Raw genomic sequence first — 14,156 nt, forward strand, 5'->3', positions numbered from 1 at the left:
GTGCTGGGAGGAAGTGGGAGCTGGAACCCTGAAAAGAGGGTATTAACCCCCCCTCCAAAAAAATATGCCAAATGTGGTATGTCAGCGGGTCCCCTCCCTTAACCTCCCTGATGGTATTCCCGAGTGTGGCTCGGGGTTAAATTTCAGCACCATTAGCGGTAACCCCGAGCCACAGGATTACGTCTCAGGATCCTGGTGCAGGTTACTTACCTTGTCCCCAGGATCCTGCGATGTCCCCCTGCGCTGTCTGCAGGCATCGTCCTCTGCCCGAAGCCTCTCCGTGCCAGGCTCCGTTCCCTGCGAGCGTCACGATGCACGGGGGCAGAGCCTGGCGGCAAATTCCAAAAATGTAAAAATCATAACACATACAGTACTGTAATCTTACAGATTACAGTACTGTATGAAATCATTTCACTTCCCTTTTGTCCCCAGTGCTTTGTCCAATGCCCTGCATGCAGTTTTATATTATATATACTGTTCTTTCTGCCTGGAAACTGGAGATTGTCCATAGCAACCAAAAAGTGTCCCTTTACATCAAAAGTGGCTTTAGACCAGCTAGAAAACGGCGATAGTAAATTAGAACACTTGCAGAATTGAGCGATAGTGAATCGTGGGGAAATGTATTTTATTATTATTATATATATTTTTTTAATTATTTATATTTATTATATTATAATTTATGATTTTGTGTTTTAAACTTCATCATACCCGAGATATCTACTAGACTCTTGGTGGACAGATCTAAGTGTGTTATTGCTAAGAATTACAGACCTACAATATAAAAACGCCAAATTTCTATGCAAAATAATTGTACCGCTTTGAGACGCAAAAATCTGAAATAATCATACCGCCAGGGAGGTTAAAGCAGAAGATCCATTTTTGGGTGGAACTCCGCTTTAACCACTTCGCATCCAGGCCATTTCTGACACTTCGCTCCTACATGTCAAAAATCATCATTTCTTTGCTATAAAATTACATAGAACCCCCAAACATTATATATGTTTTTTTAGCAGAGACCCTAGAGGATACAATGGCGGTCATTGCAACTTTTTATCTTGCACGGTATTTGCGCAGCAATTTTTCAAACGCGTTTTTTTTTAAAAAAAAAACAGTTTCATGCTTTAAAAAAAAAACAAAACAGCAAAGTTAGCCAAATTTTTTTGCATTGTGTGAAAGATGAAGTTACGCCGAGTAAATAGATACCTAACATGTCATGCTTCAAAATTGCACACGCTCGTGGAATGGCGCCAAACTTTGGTACTTAAAAATCCCCATAGGCGACGCTTTAAAATTTTTTACTGGTTACATGTTTTGAGTTACAGAGGAGGTCTAGGGCCAAAATTATTGCTCTCGCTCTAACGTTCGCGGCGATACCTCACATGTGTGGTTTGAACACCGTTTTCATATGTGGGCGGGACTTACGTATGCGTTCGCTTCTGCGTGCGAGCTCACGGGGACAGGGGTGCTTTAAAAAAATTTTTTTTTTTTTTATTGTTAATTTTACTTAAAAAATTTTATTTTTACACTTTAAAAAATTTTTTTTTTTTTTTGATCACTTTTATTCCTATTACAAGGAATGTAAACATCCCTTGTAATAGGAATATGACACGATCAGTCCTCCTTACAGTGAGATATGGGGTCAATAAGACCTCACATCTCACCTCTAGGCTGGGAAGCCTAAAATAAAAAAAAAAAATAAAACGATCGCCGCTTCACAACCGAAGTGGCGCCGTTTTTTTTAATGCAGAGGCCGGGCGTGACGTCATAACATCGCGCCCGGCCTCCGAACGATCATAGAGACTCCGGCGACCATCTGGTCCGCCGGAAATCTCTATGGTGAACATCCGGCGCCGGCGGATCCGCTGTCCGACTCACCGATCGCTGAGGTGAGTCGGTAGAAGCACCGGAGGGCGGCAGGAGGGGGGGGACGTCCCCTCCCGCCGCCCGTAAGAACGATCAAGCGGCGGAACAGCCACTATGATCATTCTTATGGTGTACGGAATCGCCGGCTGAAAATGCCGGTATCTGAATGATGTCTGTAGCCTCAGACATCATTCAGATATAAGCCCCGAAAGTCGAGGACGTCATATGACGTCCTCCGGATGCCAAGCGGTATTATATTATGATATAATATAAATTATATTATTAAATATAGTACATTTTTGTTTTTGGGTTCAATACCATTTTAAGCTCTCAACGCCAAAGTAGTGATAACAGAGTACTGCATGCAGTTTACGATAATAACTTGGCAAAATATTAGCTTGGGAAATATCACCTCGTAATCACCTTCCAAACTTCCCGCACATTTTTTAACTCCATGGAAAATAAAGGGAATCTGATACTAGGGAAAGTTAAGGTGATACTAGGGAAAGTTAAGGTAATACTCAGGTCAGTTGGTTGTATCAGTACAGGGTGTCCCTGATTTAGAGAGGCTGTGTCAGCTTGAATATTCGGTTGACTGTTTTTCTCTGGCTGCAAGAACATTAATCCTGATGAAGACTACTGTTCAGTAACTATGGATCAACTTTTACCACAGGCAATGTGTGCATTACGTTATCACAATTTTTCATATAATTCTTCCAGCTGCACTGGATTCTTACCACATTCCAAACACATAATGGTAGATTTGCAGGTACTTTTGTGATTGCAGAATGATCATTTTATCGTATGGTCCACTGGGGCAGGGATCAACAAATGTTTGTGGTAAATATATGCATCTTATAACAGAAGAAACAAGAACTAGCTTTTGCAGATCAAATAAACACACTGTAGTATGGAGTAAAATGCAAACTGCTAAAATTAAAAAGGTATCCTAATGACCAATGATGAAGCACATTAGACTCCACTGTTTTTGAGAAGATGGTAAATTTGTTCACTGTTGTGACTAACAAACTGACCGATGTTGACTTGTTCATAAATCATTAATCGAGATTGAACACATGATCCAATGTAAAATCGTACAGGCGAGCAGGAACCCCTTCTGACTTGATATCACTGGCTGTGCAGTTAAGTTATGGACATCTGTGTATTTTGCCGGAGAGATTAGTGCACTAGGTACCATGGACCAGGGCCTGGTGGTAAGGAAGATTAATACCCCTAATTCTGCATTTCCTACACCAACCCAAATCTAGTTCATTTTCAATGCAATGGCCTTGTTAAAAGAGGAAGTTCACCATGTGGATGGAATATGTGAGCAAAGCTGCTTTGACAGTTGTAAATGCTTTAATATGGTGAGTTGATCATTAGAAATGTACACAGTGTTAAAATGTAACTTGTAAGTAAATGTGTTGCATTTGCTGTTAAACATTTTCAGCCTGGGAATCTACATGTATTCAAGAAAGAAATGTCCCTGCTGATTGGCTAATCAGTGTTTAGAGAAGGGACAGCAGCTGGAGCCAAAAGATACATACATGATTACCTTGACTGGAGATAACAGTCCCAGAGACAGAGGAGGAAGCATTTGCAGGAAAAGAGGAGCTGGAAGCAGTGAGCCGGAAGTCCTCACTCATCTGACAAATGAAGTGATATAAAAGAGCATGAGATGAGCGGAAGAACACACAACACAGACAACAATTAGAGGAAGAGATATGCTGTCATTTGCTAAATTACATTTAGTTGCATAAAAATATAATAAAATATCTTAGAGCACTTTACTGGTGTATACAGGCAGACTTTGCTGTTATTAAACTGTAACAGTGCTAATTAATTTGATTTTTTATGGTAGGTCAGTGAAATATGCAGCTTTGTAAAAGCATGAAATCTACGTATAAATGTTTCACACAAAAGATTCACACATTTTACCAGGATTCAGATATTGTCTAATTGATTTAATATTAGAATATGTATGAATCATGGGTAAAAGTTGCATGAAAGCATTTATAAAAAATAGACCCCCATGTGTTACCTGGTCTGACCAATGTCTTATGTTTATGTGTGGAGAATCAATCAAGTAGAATAGAAGACCTGTCCTGATTGCAGTGCCTTCCTTTGCCTCTTACCTTATCCTCCATTCGCCTTAAATTGTCTCAAACTTGCCAGGTTGGCAGAACTAGCCTAGCAGGTTAAACTTGCCCTCCACAACATTTGAAGATTTGCTGCCCTGAGAACAGCTGAATTATGCCTTTTAAGCCTACAGGCAGCCATTTTCCTGTACCAGCAACTGAACTATTTACAGCTGCAACATTTTGCTTGTTATTCTGGAAGAGGCTGTCAAACTATCACAGATACATATAGCATTCAAACACACCAACAGTTCCCCAGAGTTAACAATCAATGAAATAAATACAAAAATAAATGTAATAGACTATATTGAAAACTTATCAATCAACTCCACTAAAAGGGAATATTTCAGTATTTTGTGGTTGCAGGCAAAGCTGTTGGATCAAATGACTTTTGGGGAAGCCAGTGGTGAGATATCACTATTAAAAAGTTGCAGAAAACCACATGTGATCAGCTATGACACCACCCATTTGAGTGCTTCAAAGATCAACTGAGATTTGACAAAAGCACAGTGGCAGCTGTGACAGTTATCACAAGTGGCATGCTTTGACATTAGCATATACTACACATGCGCTAGTAAGCAGAACATAAATACAAACACTACAGAAAACAACAGCGGTATGTCGGATTAGAGTTTTATAACACTAATTAAACATTTTTAACATGGCATTTCTTTTTAGTTGGTGGGTTTATGTCCACTTGAAGTAAAGCGGCTAAAGTGGAAAACACATTTGGTCCTTTACTGATGCCCAGAGGAGAATGTTCAGCCCCCGCCACACAAACGTATCTAATGAATGATAGCAGCTCAAGTAAGCAGAAGCATTTGGTAATTATTTTTCTATCTTTGGCCAAAAAGTAAGATAATGCAACAGCCGAAATATAAAGAAATTGCATTGCAGTCACAGTGGGGTTGATTTACTAAACCTGGAGAGTGCAAAATCAGCTGTGCAAGCTAGCCAATCAGCTTCCTCAATTAAGCTTAAAAAAAAAAAAAAAAAAAAAAAAAAAAAATCTAGAAGCTGACTGGTTTGTATGCAGAAATGCACTGGATTTTGCACTCTCCAGTTTTAGTAAATAAACCCATTGCTAGCTTTCTCCAAGGAAAGATGATCATACACCTATTACACACACACATATATACATACATATGCACACACATATACATATATATATACATACATACACACACACACACACATACATATACACACACACACATATATTATTATTATTATTATTATTATTATTATATATATATATATATATATATATATATATATATATATATATATATATATATACACACACACATACACACACACACATATATACATATACACATATACACACACACACACATACATATACACACAGACACCCAGGGGGGCAGCCATATTTGCTCAGAACATATGCAGGCCCTGCTTGTAGGCTTTATGAACATTATTAGTGCCAGCTCTTTCTTGCTCGGAGTATCTATCAAAACAGCAGTATTAAGCTACAAGTAGTAGCAAACATTATAGTGCAATTAATGTGCATTTTCTATGAGCACATACTAAGAGTTATTATTGAAATGTTTACCAAATTTGTGACACTACTTTATACTTTCTGTGTATTAAATGTAGAGATTTGTAGATTAGCCACTGAAGTCAAGATACCTTTCACTACTAGAATGATTCTGCCTAGCAACTGTTAGGTTGGCTTCAAATCTATTTGTTACAATAATGTGTGATAAAACAAGTTTAATCATATATTACTGCAGCACACAGTACCGCACTTCACTCTGTGTGTAGCAGCGACTGCCCTACAGCAAAGCATGTTAAAGTGCACAGTAACAAGCTGTAATGGACCAGGAGTGAAGCAGCACCCAACATTGTATATCAGCCACACAGTGCTTTTTATTAAATAATTGGCTGACTCCTAGACTTACATTGTGTGAAGGAGCAGTAACACACAATCACAGTTTACCTCTGCAAAACCTAAAGCAGAGCCTGCATATGTAATCAAAAAATATGAACATCCTTTGTGGTAGCATGGGCCGTGACAGGTCCTCTTTATGGCCAGATCTGGGCTCTATTAAACCCCAAATCTTTCCTCTGGCCTCCTCTCTTTCTGTGCAGTGCATCCGATGTGACTAGTTACATCGGTACCGGGCTTCCCGGGAGGGGGGTGTTGACCCCCTTCTGCTGCCTGTAAAAGTCATGGAGTGGTTGTATGGCTGTTCAGATAACTTTTACCTGAAAGAGAATCACAGGCTAAAAAGAAGGGTACCAGGATCATGGCTGTACAGTAGCTGTATGTACAGCAGTATTGAGGTGGTTAAACATTAACAAGATTATTTACATTAACCTGATCTCTTTTATAGTATACACACACACACTAAAAAAAAAAAACACAATTTATTCTGTTTAATAGTCTCTCTATGGAAGATTTTATTTATTTTATTTTTTATGGCACTTTGATCTAGTTTACTTTCTGCTTTTCTTCATACTACCAAAAATACTGAAAACTCACACTGGTTTGTATTGTTTTGTATATTTTTTTTATTTTTGCACATTTATAGAGCACAGTCAATATACAATGTACAGCTTTTTACATTACATTTTAACAGAATTATATTGGTGACAACATACAATTAAAAAATAACAAAACAATGCTTTCTCAGTCAGATATTCATACTCGCGCTTTATGGGCAGGCATGAATCATTCAGCATATTATCTGCAGTCTGAGGCTGTTACAGCAGATTTCTACATTCAAAATGACACATTCCTGTTCCTGTCCACCTTTTTGGGTAAATCGCAAACCAAAACTTAAAGATCATTACATTTTAATGGAAATTTTCAGAAAAAATATACTGTAGAAACTGATAAGCAACAGAAGTGATTTTTCAGGTGACCTGGTTATACACAGAATCCTGTATCAAAGTGTACTAAATCACAAATTCTTAAGTTTTGCCAACAGCTACCAGAGATTGTGCTACAGTATCTGCTGGAATCTGAAGGTCTGAACTTTGCCGGTGGAGTGGTGAAACACAAGTGGTTGTTATGCAACATATATTACTAGATAGATGATACATTTTCTCCTCACTTCTTTCTTCTATGGTTTTTTGAAATGTTCGGATCTTAAAAGACATCTACAGATTTGAAATGGTGGATGGCTATGCATGCATGACCCTTCCACTTAATGATTACTCTTGAAGTATATCCAAGCCCAAAATAAATAAATAAATAAATAAAAACTTCCTGTCCCCTCACATCTACATCCTTTTTTTAATTGTATCTATAGGGGAGGCACGGTTGTAAGAGAGGCTGAACTTTAACTATGTCGGCCTTTGTTAATCTCCATTACATGGTGGCGTTATGGGACAAGACACTGCAATTCTAGCGAAATCTTCTATGCTTGCTGAAAACTATCCTAAACTGAAAAGTGAAAACTAATGCAGCCACCTCATTTAACCACTTACCGACCGCCTTCCGCATATATACTGAGAGAAAGAAACCATATATACTGCAGCAAGGCGGCTCAGCTGCGCAAACCGACGTATCTGTACGTCGGTCTTTGCATGTCATAGTGTGGGTGCGCTCCGGGGTCCCGCAGACTCGATGTCTGCCAGCCACCTGTGATCGCGGTACAGAGAGGCAGAATGGGGATCTGCCTATGTAAACAAGGCGGATCCTCGTTCTGACAGGGGACAATATGGAGATCTGCTGTTCCTAGTGATCAGGAAAAGCGATCTCTGTGTTGTCCCAGTAAGCCCAGCCCCCACACAGTTAGAACATAACCAGGGAACACAGTTAACTCCTAGTGTTAACCCTCTTCCCTGCCAGTGTAATTTATACATTGATCGGTGTATATTTTCAGCACTGATCAGTGTACTGGTGTCACTGGTCCCCAAAAAGTGTCACTTCGGGTCAGATTTGTCTGCCGCAGTGTCTGTCCCGCTACAAATTGCAGATTGCTACCATTACTAGTAAAAGGAAAAAAAAAAAGTAAAGTCCCCAAATCTATCCCTGATTTTGTAGATGCTATAAACTTTTTTTTACCAAAAATTTGTAGAAGAATACATATTGGCCTAAAGTGATGAAGAAATTCGATTTTTTACATTATTTTTGGTTGTGTATTATAGCAGAAAGTAAAAAATGCTTTTTTTTCAAAATTGTCACTCTTTTTTTGTTTATAGCACAAAAAATAAAAACCGCAGAGGTGATCAAATACCACCAAAAGAAAGCTCTATGTGTGGGGGAAAAAAAAAGGACATCAAATTTTGTTTTTGGTACAGCGTCGCACGACCACGCAATTGTTAGTTAAAACGACGCAGTGCCATATCGCAAAAAATGGCCTGGTCATTAAGGGGGTAAATCTTTCCGGGGCTGAAGTGGTTAAGGACTGGTAAGAACATCTATATAAAATACTTGTTTAAGGGCTTAGAAATGCTTCAGAAACCACTGTTGTACAAACAGGTATTCAGCAAATCCTGGCATTCTTTTTTCTTTACCTTATGCAGACTTTTACAACCTTCTTCTAATTATAGTTGCTTTCTACTGCAGGCTTAAAAATGACACTGCTATGTGCAAAGACAATATGCCTTCAGATATTTATAGACACTAGGATCTACCATTGTCACACTCTCTAATCATTCACTCACAAATACTGTACAGATTCAGGCCCCAAAAGTGCAAATAATTTAGCATAATACTTTTATAATACTGATAATCAGATTTATTTGCTTCCTCCAGTATTTTCATCTAAAAGGAACAATAACTGAGATTAAAGATGGCCATATACAGGCATATTAAACTGCCTGATATTTACCAGAATTGGCCAAAAATGCATTAAAAAAAATGAAATGTTTGGTCCATTGGCAACCCTCCTGAACTGAGCAGGAAAATAGCGGTATGATAAAGAAATGCGTAGAAAGATGTAGCATGCCTCCCAATCATTACTCTAATAAGACAATTTCAAAATGATACAGTTTTTCAAAAAAAAATGAGTACACCTTACATTTTTGTAAATATTTTATATCTTTTCATGAGACAACACTGAAGAAATGACACTTTGCTACAATGTAAAAGTAGTGAGTGTACAGCTTGTATTGCAGTGTAAATTTGCTGTCCCCTCAAAATAACTTAACACACAGCCATGAATGTCTAAACCGCTGGCAACATAAGTGAGTACACCCCTAAGGCTCGGTTCACACAGGGGCAACACGACTCTGGCCGCGACTTTGCCAGGCGACCTGGACACGACCTGAGGGCGACACCACAGCGCGACTTGGGGTGACTTACAAGGCGACTTCAAGTCGCCTCCAGGACAGGCGACTTTCCAGTGGCCAATCAAACAACAATCAGCTCTGTGGGAGGGAGGGGTTTGCTTGAGAAAACCATCTTCTCTTCCTGTATTGTTGCTTCAGTTAAGACACGATCCGACTTTGGAGGCGACTTCCATTGAAATCAATGGGTACAAGTCGCCTAGAAGTCGGATTGAAGTAGTACAGGAACCTTTTCTGAAGTCGAAGCGACTTCAGTAGCGTACATTAAGACGGCTCTCATTCACTTGAATGGAATTTCTGATGTCAAGCGACTTGGGGCGACTTGAGGTCTGACAAGTCAGATCCCAAGTCACGGTAGTGTGAACAGGCACTAAGTGAAAATGTCCAAATTGGGTCCAAAGTGTAATTTTGTGTGGCCACCATTATTTTACAGCACTGCCTTAACGCTCTTGGGCATGGAGTTCACCAGAGCTTCACAGGTTGCCACTGGAGTCCTCTTCCGCTCCTTCATGATGACATCACAGAGCTGGAGGCTGTAGAGGGTTTAGGGCTGGAGACATGCTTGGCCAGTCCATCACCTTTACCCTCAGCTTCTTTAGCAAGGCAGTGGTCGTCTTGGAGGTGTGTTTGGGGTCGTTATGTTGGAATACGGCCCAGTCTCCGAAGTGAGGGGATCCTGCTCTGCTTTAGGCTGTCACAGTACATGTTGGCATTCATGGTTCCCTCAATGAACTGTAGGTCCCCAGTGCCGGCAGCACTCATGCAGCCCCAGACCATGACACTCCCACCACCATGCTTGACTGTAGGCAAGACAAACTTGTCTTTGTACTCCCTTACCTGGTTGCCGCCACACACGCTTGACACCATCTGAACCAAACAAGTTTATCTTGGTCTCATCAGACCACAGAACATGGTTCCAGTAATCCATGTCCTTAGTCTGCTTGTCTTCAGCAAACTGTTTGCGGACTTTTTTATGCATCATCTTTAGAAGAGGATTCCTTCTGGGATGACAGCCATGTAGACCAATTTCATGCAGTGTGCGGCGTATGGTCTGAGCACTAACAGGCTGACCCCCCCCACCCCTTCAACCTCTGCAGTAATGCGGGCAGCACTCATATGTCTATTTGCCAAAGACAACCTCTGGATATGACGCCGAGCACGTGCACTCAACTTCTTTGGTCGACCATGGCGAGGACTGTTCTGAGTGGAACCTGTCCTGTTAAACCTCTGTATGGTCTTGGTCACTGGCAGCTCAGTTTCAGGGTCTTGGCAATATTCTTATAGCCTAGGCCATCTTTATGTAGAGCAACAATTCTTTTTTCAGAGAGTTCTTCTTATAGCCTAGGCCATCTTTATGTAGAGTAACATTTCTTTTTTTTTTCAGATCCTCAGATAGTTCTTTGCCATGAGGTGCCATGTTGAACTTCCAGTGACCAGTATGAGAGAGGGAGAGCAAGAACACCAAATTTAACACACCTGCTCCCCATTCACACCTAAGACCTTGTAACACTAACGAGTCACATGGCACCCTGGAGGGAAAATGGCTAACTGGGTCCAATTTGGTCATTTTCAACTAGGGGTGTACTCACTTTTGTTGCCAGGGAGTTTGACATTAAACGGCTGTGTGTTGAGTTATTTTGATGGGACAGCAAACTGTTATACAAGCTGTACACTCACTACTTTTACATTGTAGCAAAGTGTCATTTCTTCAGTGTTGTCACATGAAAAGATATAATAAAATATTTACAAAAATGTGAGGGGTGTACTCACTTTTGTGAGATACTGTATGAACTTAAAAGTGAACATGTACTTTTTAAAAGATAAGGAGCAAATTTGGACATCAAAGCATATTTCATTTATACTGTCTATACTATACTGTGCCTAATACACTAAATAATACATTAAGTATAGCTCACATTTGAGACAATTGGACACAATTGGAAGTATAAAATACCAGGGTACTGTTAGGGTCACTTGAAAGTGTAGATACAAGTGTCAGGGTTGCTTCAATATGAAAGTGATCAATTAACTAGGCATACTGCATATGGTATTATCCTTACTTTGCATGATTTACACATTTTTAAAACTGTGAAACTAAATTACCTACATTTTAATCATATAGATAAGATGAATTTACTGCACATGTTATTTATATAGAGGCGGTCCCCGGGTTACAAACAAGATAGGGTCTGTAGGTTTGTTCTTAAGTTGAATCAGGTACATTTTTTAAGTGTAGCTCCAACCAAAAAAAAAAATTCTTGTTTTGCTGTCTTTGCCCCTGTTCAGAAGATTTCACCTCACTTTCTGTCCCAATGAAAATTGGATTTTTAAAATTTTAGGTTGTTGTGGAAATAAGCCTTGGTGATAAAGCATCAGTGGAAGTACCTTTTTTCCATAAGAACCCTTACAGGAGAGAATTTCCCTTCCTAGGGGTAGATTCCCTCCCACTTCCTGTTGTCTCCCTTCGTTTGTAAGTAGGAGTCGTTTGTAAGTCGGATGTTTGTAACTAGGGGACTGACTGTAGACTTTTATGGTATTTGTATGTAAAAGTTAATTCACAAAAATGATTACAAAGGTTCTCGCCTTAAAATGCCCCAAGATTCTGACTGACGATAAGTGGGAGTTTCTCTGAGGTGTTGAAGAAAGCAGAAAATGCAAGAGCTTCTCTACTCCATGATGTATCAGAACTATCAGTAGTGATACTTCTTTACCCTCACTACACAGATTCAAAACAACATTAAAAATTTGAATGCGATGAAAGGATGTAAAATAGGTCTTAGCACCAAAACTGTGATACATCATGCCTTATGAGCTGGTGTCTAATCCCCAACTACATCATCACATGTGACAGTTTGGTTTATATAGAAGAAAGAACTGTAAGCTTTCACCCAAATTTCCAACTCACGCCTACTCTGCCATGACAAGTGGAGAAATGGCCACATAGAGAAATTAGACATTAAAAGATATAGCTTCTCTGGTTGTGGTACAAAGAGGCCTGGCACAGAAAGGCTTGCAGTTTGTTTTCCAAACCTATAAAAAATGTTTACTGTGTGGCCCTTCTAGAGAGAAACAAAAATCAAGTCTTCAAAAAAAAAAAAGACAGACAACTTCTGCCTTTAGAAATCGGTTCAGCTTATTCACCTTGGTTAGGTTATTACAATACAAATTCCTGGCAGTATGACAGATAATTTACAATTATATAAAATACTATATACAATATTTGTACAAACCAAAACTATACTACCTGGTAACAGTAATTTGTATAAAATAGACCTGACTCTTATTCCATATAGGTAATATATGCAAAAAATATTTAATGGACTGTTAAATCTAAAATTAATTTGTCTCTTAAAAATATACAGTTATAATTTTTGGTCTGTATAGCCACAAGAATATTTAAATAGCATTTAAAAGAAGTTTCAGAAATGACTGTCTTACAGAATTGAACAGAATTTAATATAGCTTACACTCTATTGCCATTTGTTGTATAGTTAAATATAGACAATTGTTTAAAGTTACCAGACATTTTAAGCTGGTTAAAAAAAAAAAAAAAAAAAAAAAAAAAAAAAAAGAAGAAGGAGTTTAGCAGTCCATAGATGGGATCAGTTTTTTTTCTTTCAACCAGCGGATTGAACAAACCCTCCCCCCCCCCCCCCCCAAAAAAAAAAAAAAAAAACCCAAAAAACTGACAACTCGATACCCCCATCACACACTCCATGTGGGTATTCCTCTCTGCTGAGCTATTGTATTTCAACAGCAGGGGGACTTCCCCACAATCAGAATACACTGATTATCGCTGCTCGAGTGGGGTAAATCTGGCAGGGCGATTTTACAGATGTAAACTGGTAGACTGATTTCTGTACAACCTCCCTGCCCATACATGGATCAAATTTTGGTTGTTGCTGCTGAACCGGCCAAACTTCAATCCACAGAAAAAAATGATGGCGCAAAAACCAACTGGTTGATAAATAAAAAATAAAAAACAATGGTAAAAGATGAATAATTCACCAAAAAATGAGGATAAAAGTCAAATGGGAATAAAAACAGTTCCAATTCCAATATACACTGGTGGCTGCAGCCCTGTGAGTAGAAGCACAACTCTAAAAGAAAAAATAGGACAAAGACAAAGCGCGCCAGACTCAGTGCAGTATTAAAATAATCATTTAATAGGACAACACAAGCCAAATGGCTACTCACAAGAGGGAAATTATTTCAGGCATATGGGTAAAGGGTCCGGAGGTCAGGGTCACCCTGCGGTCCGAGCTGCTGTCCGTGTGGTAAGAAGCTGGCTTAGTCACAGTCCACATGGATGGTATGCCGCTGGAGGATGAAGTGGCGGTTAAGCCTCTGTGGATGCCTGGGAAGTGGGAAAGCCAGTACGATGTAGTATATTGTTATATATATATATATATATATATATATATATATATATATATATATACACACACACACACACACACATACATATACACACATACATACATACATACACCAGACTCTCTGGTTAGCTAGCTAAATCTGAAACAGTGGAGACTGTGAAAGGCGTCATCTGATTGGCCACAGGAAAACATCACTTCTGGTCGGCGTAGCTTGCGTTCCACGCTGACACGCACTTCCGCTTCTGGGTTCCGTTTGTCGTGTCTTCCACAGAGAACTGCAGCATACTGGCTTTTCCACTTCCCGGGCATCCACAGAGGCTTAACCGCCACTTTATCCCCCAGCGGCATACCATCCATGTGGACTGTGACTAAGGCACCTTCTTACCACACGGACAGCAGCTCGGACCGCAGAGTGACCCTGACCTACGGACCCTTTACCCATATGCCTGAAATCATTTCCCTCTTGTGAGTAGCCATTTGGCTTGTGTTGTCTTATTAAATGATTATTTTA

General features: G+C 39.5%; 1 protein-coding gene across 5 annotated transcripts in view; it reads right to left on the reverse strand.

Annotated features, from left to right (window-relative positions):
- Positions 1 to 14,156, reverse strand: part of NISCH (nischarin) — a 184,933-nt gene that overhangs the window by 120,518 nt on the left and 50,259 nt on the right. For 4 of the 5 annotated variants that reach the window (XM_073592451.1, XM_073592452.1, XM_073592453.1 and 1 more), the window contains one exon: positions 3,419 to 3,509. In XM_073592451.1, the coding sequence (XP_073448552.1) occupies positions 3,419 to 3,509 (91 nt within the window). Of the gene's footprint in view, positions 1 to 3,410; positions 3,510 to 14,156 lie in introns of all 5 variants that reach the window. The other variant, XR_012235258.1, reaches the window with a different exon arrangement.

Source organism: Aquarana catesbeiana, linkage group LG07 (assembly GCF_042186555.1).
Source record: "Aquarana catesbeiana isolate 2022-GZ linkage group LG07, ASM4218655v1, whole genome shotgun sequence".
Lineage (NCBI taxonomy): Eukaryota > Metazoa > Chordata > Amphibia > Anura > Ranidae > Aquarana > Aquarana catesbeiana.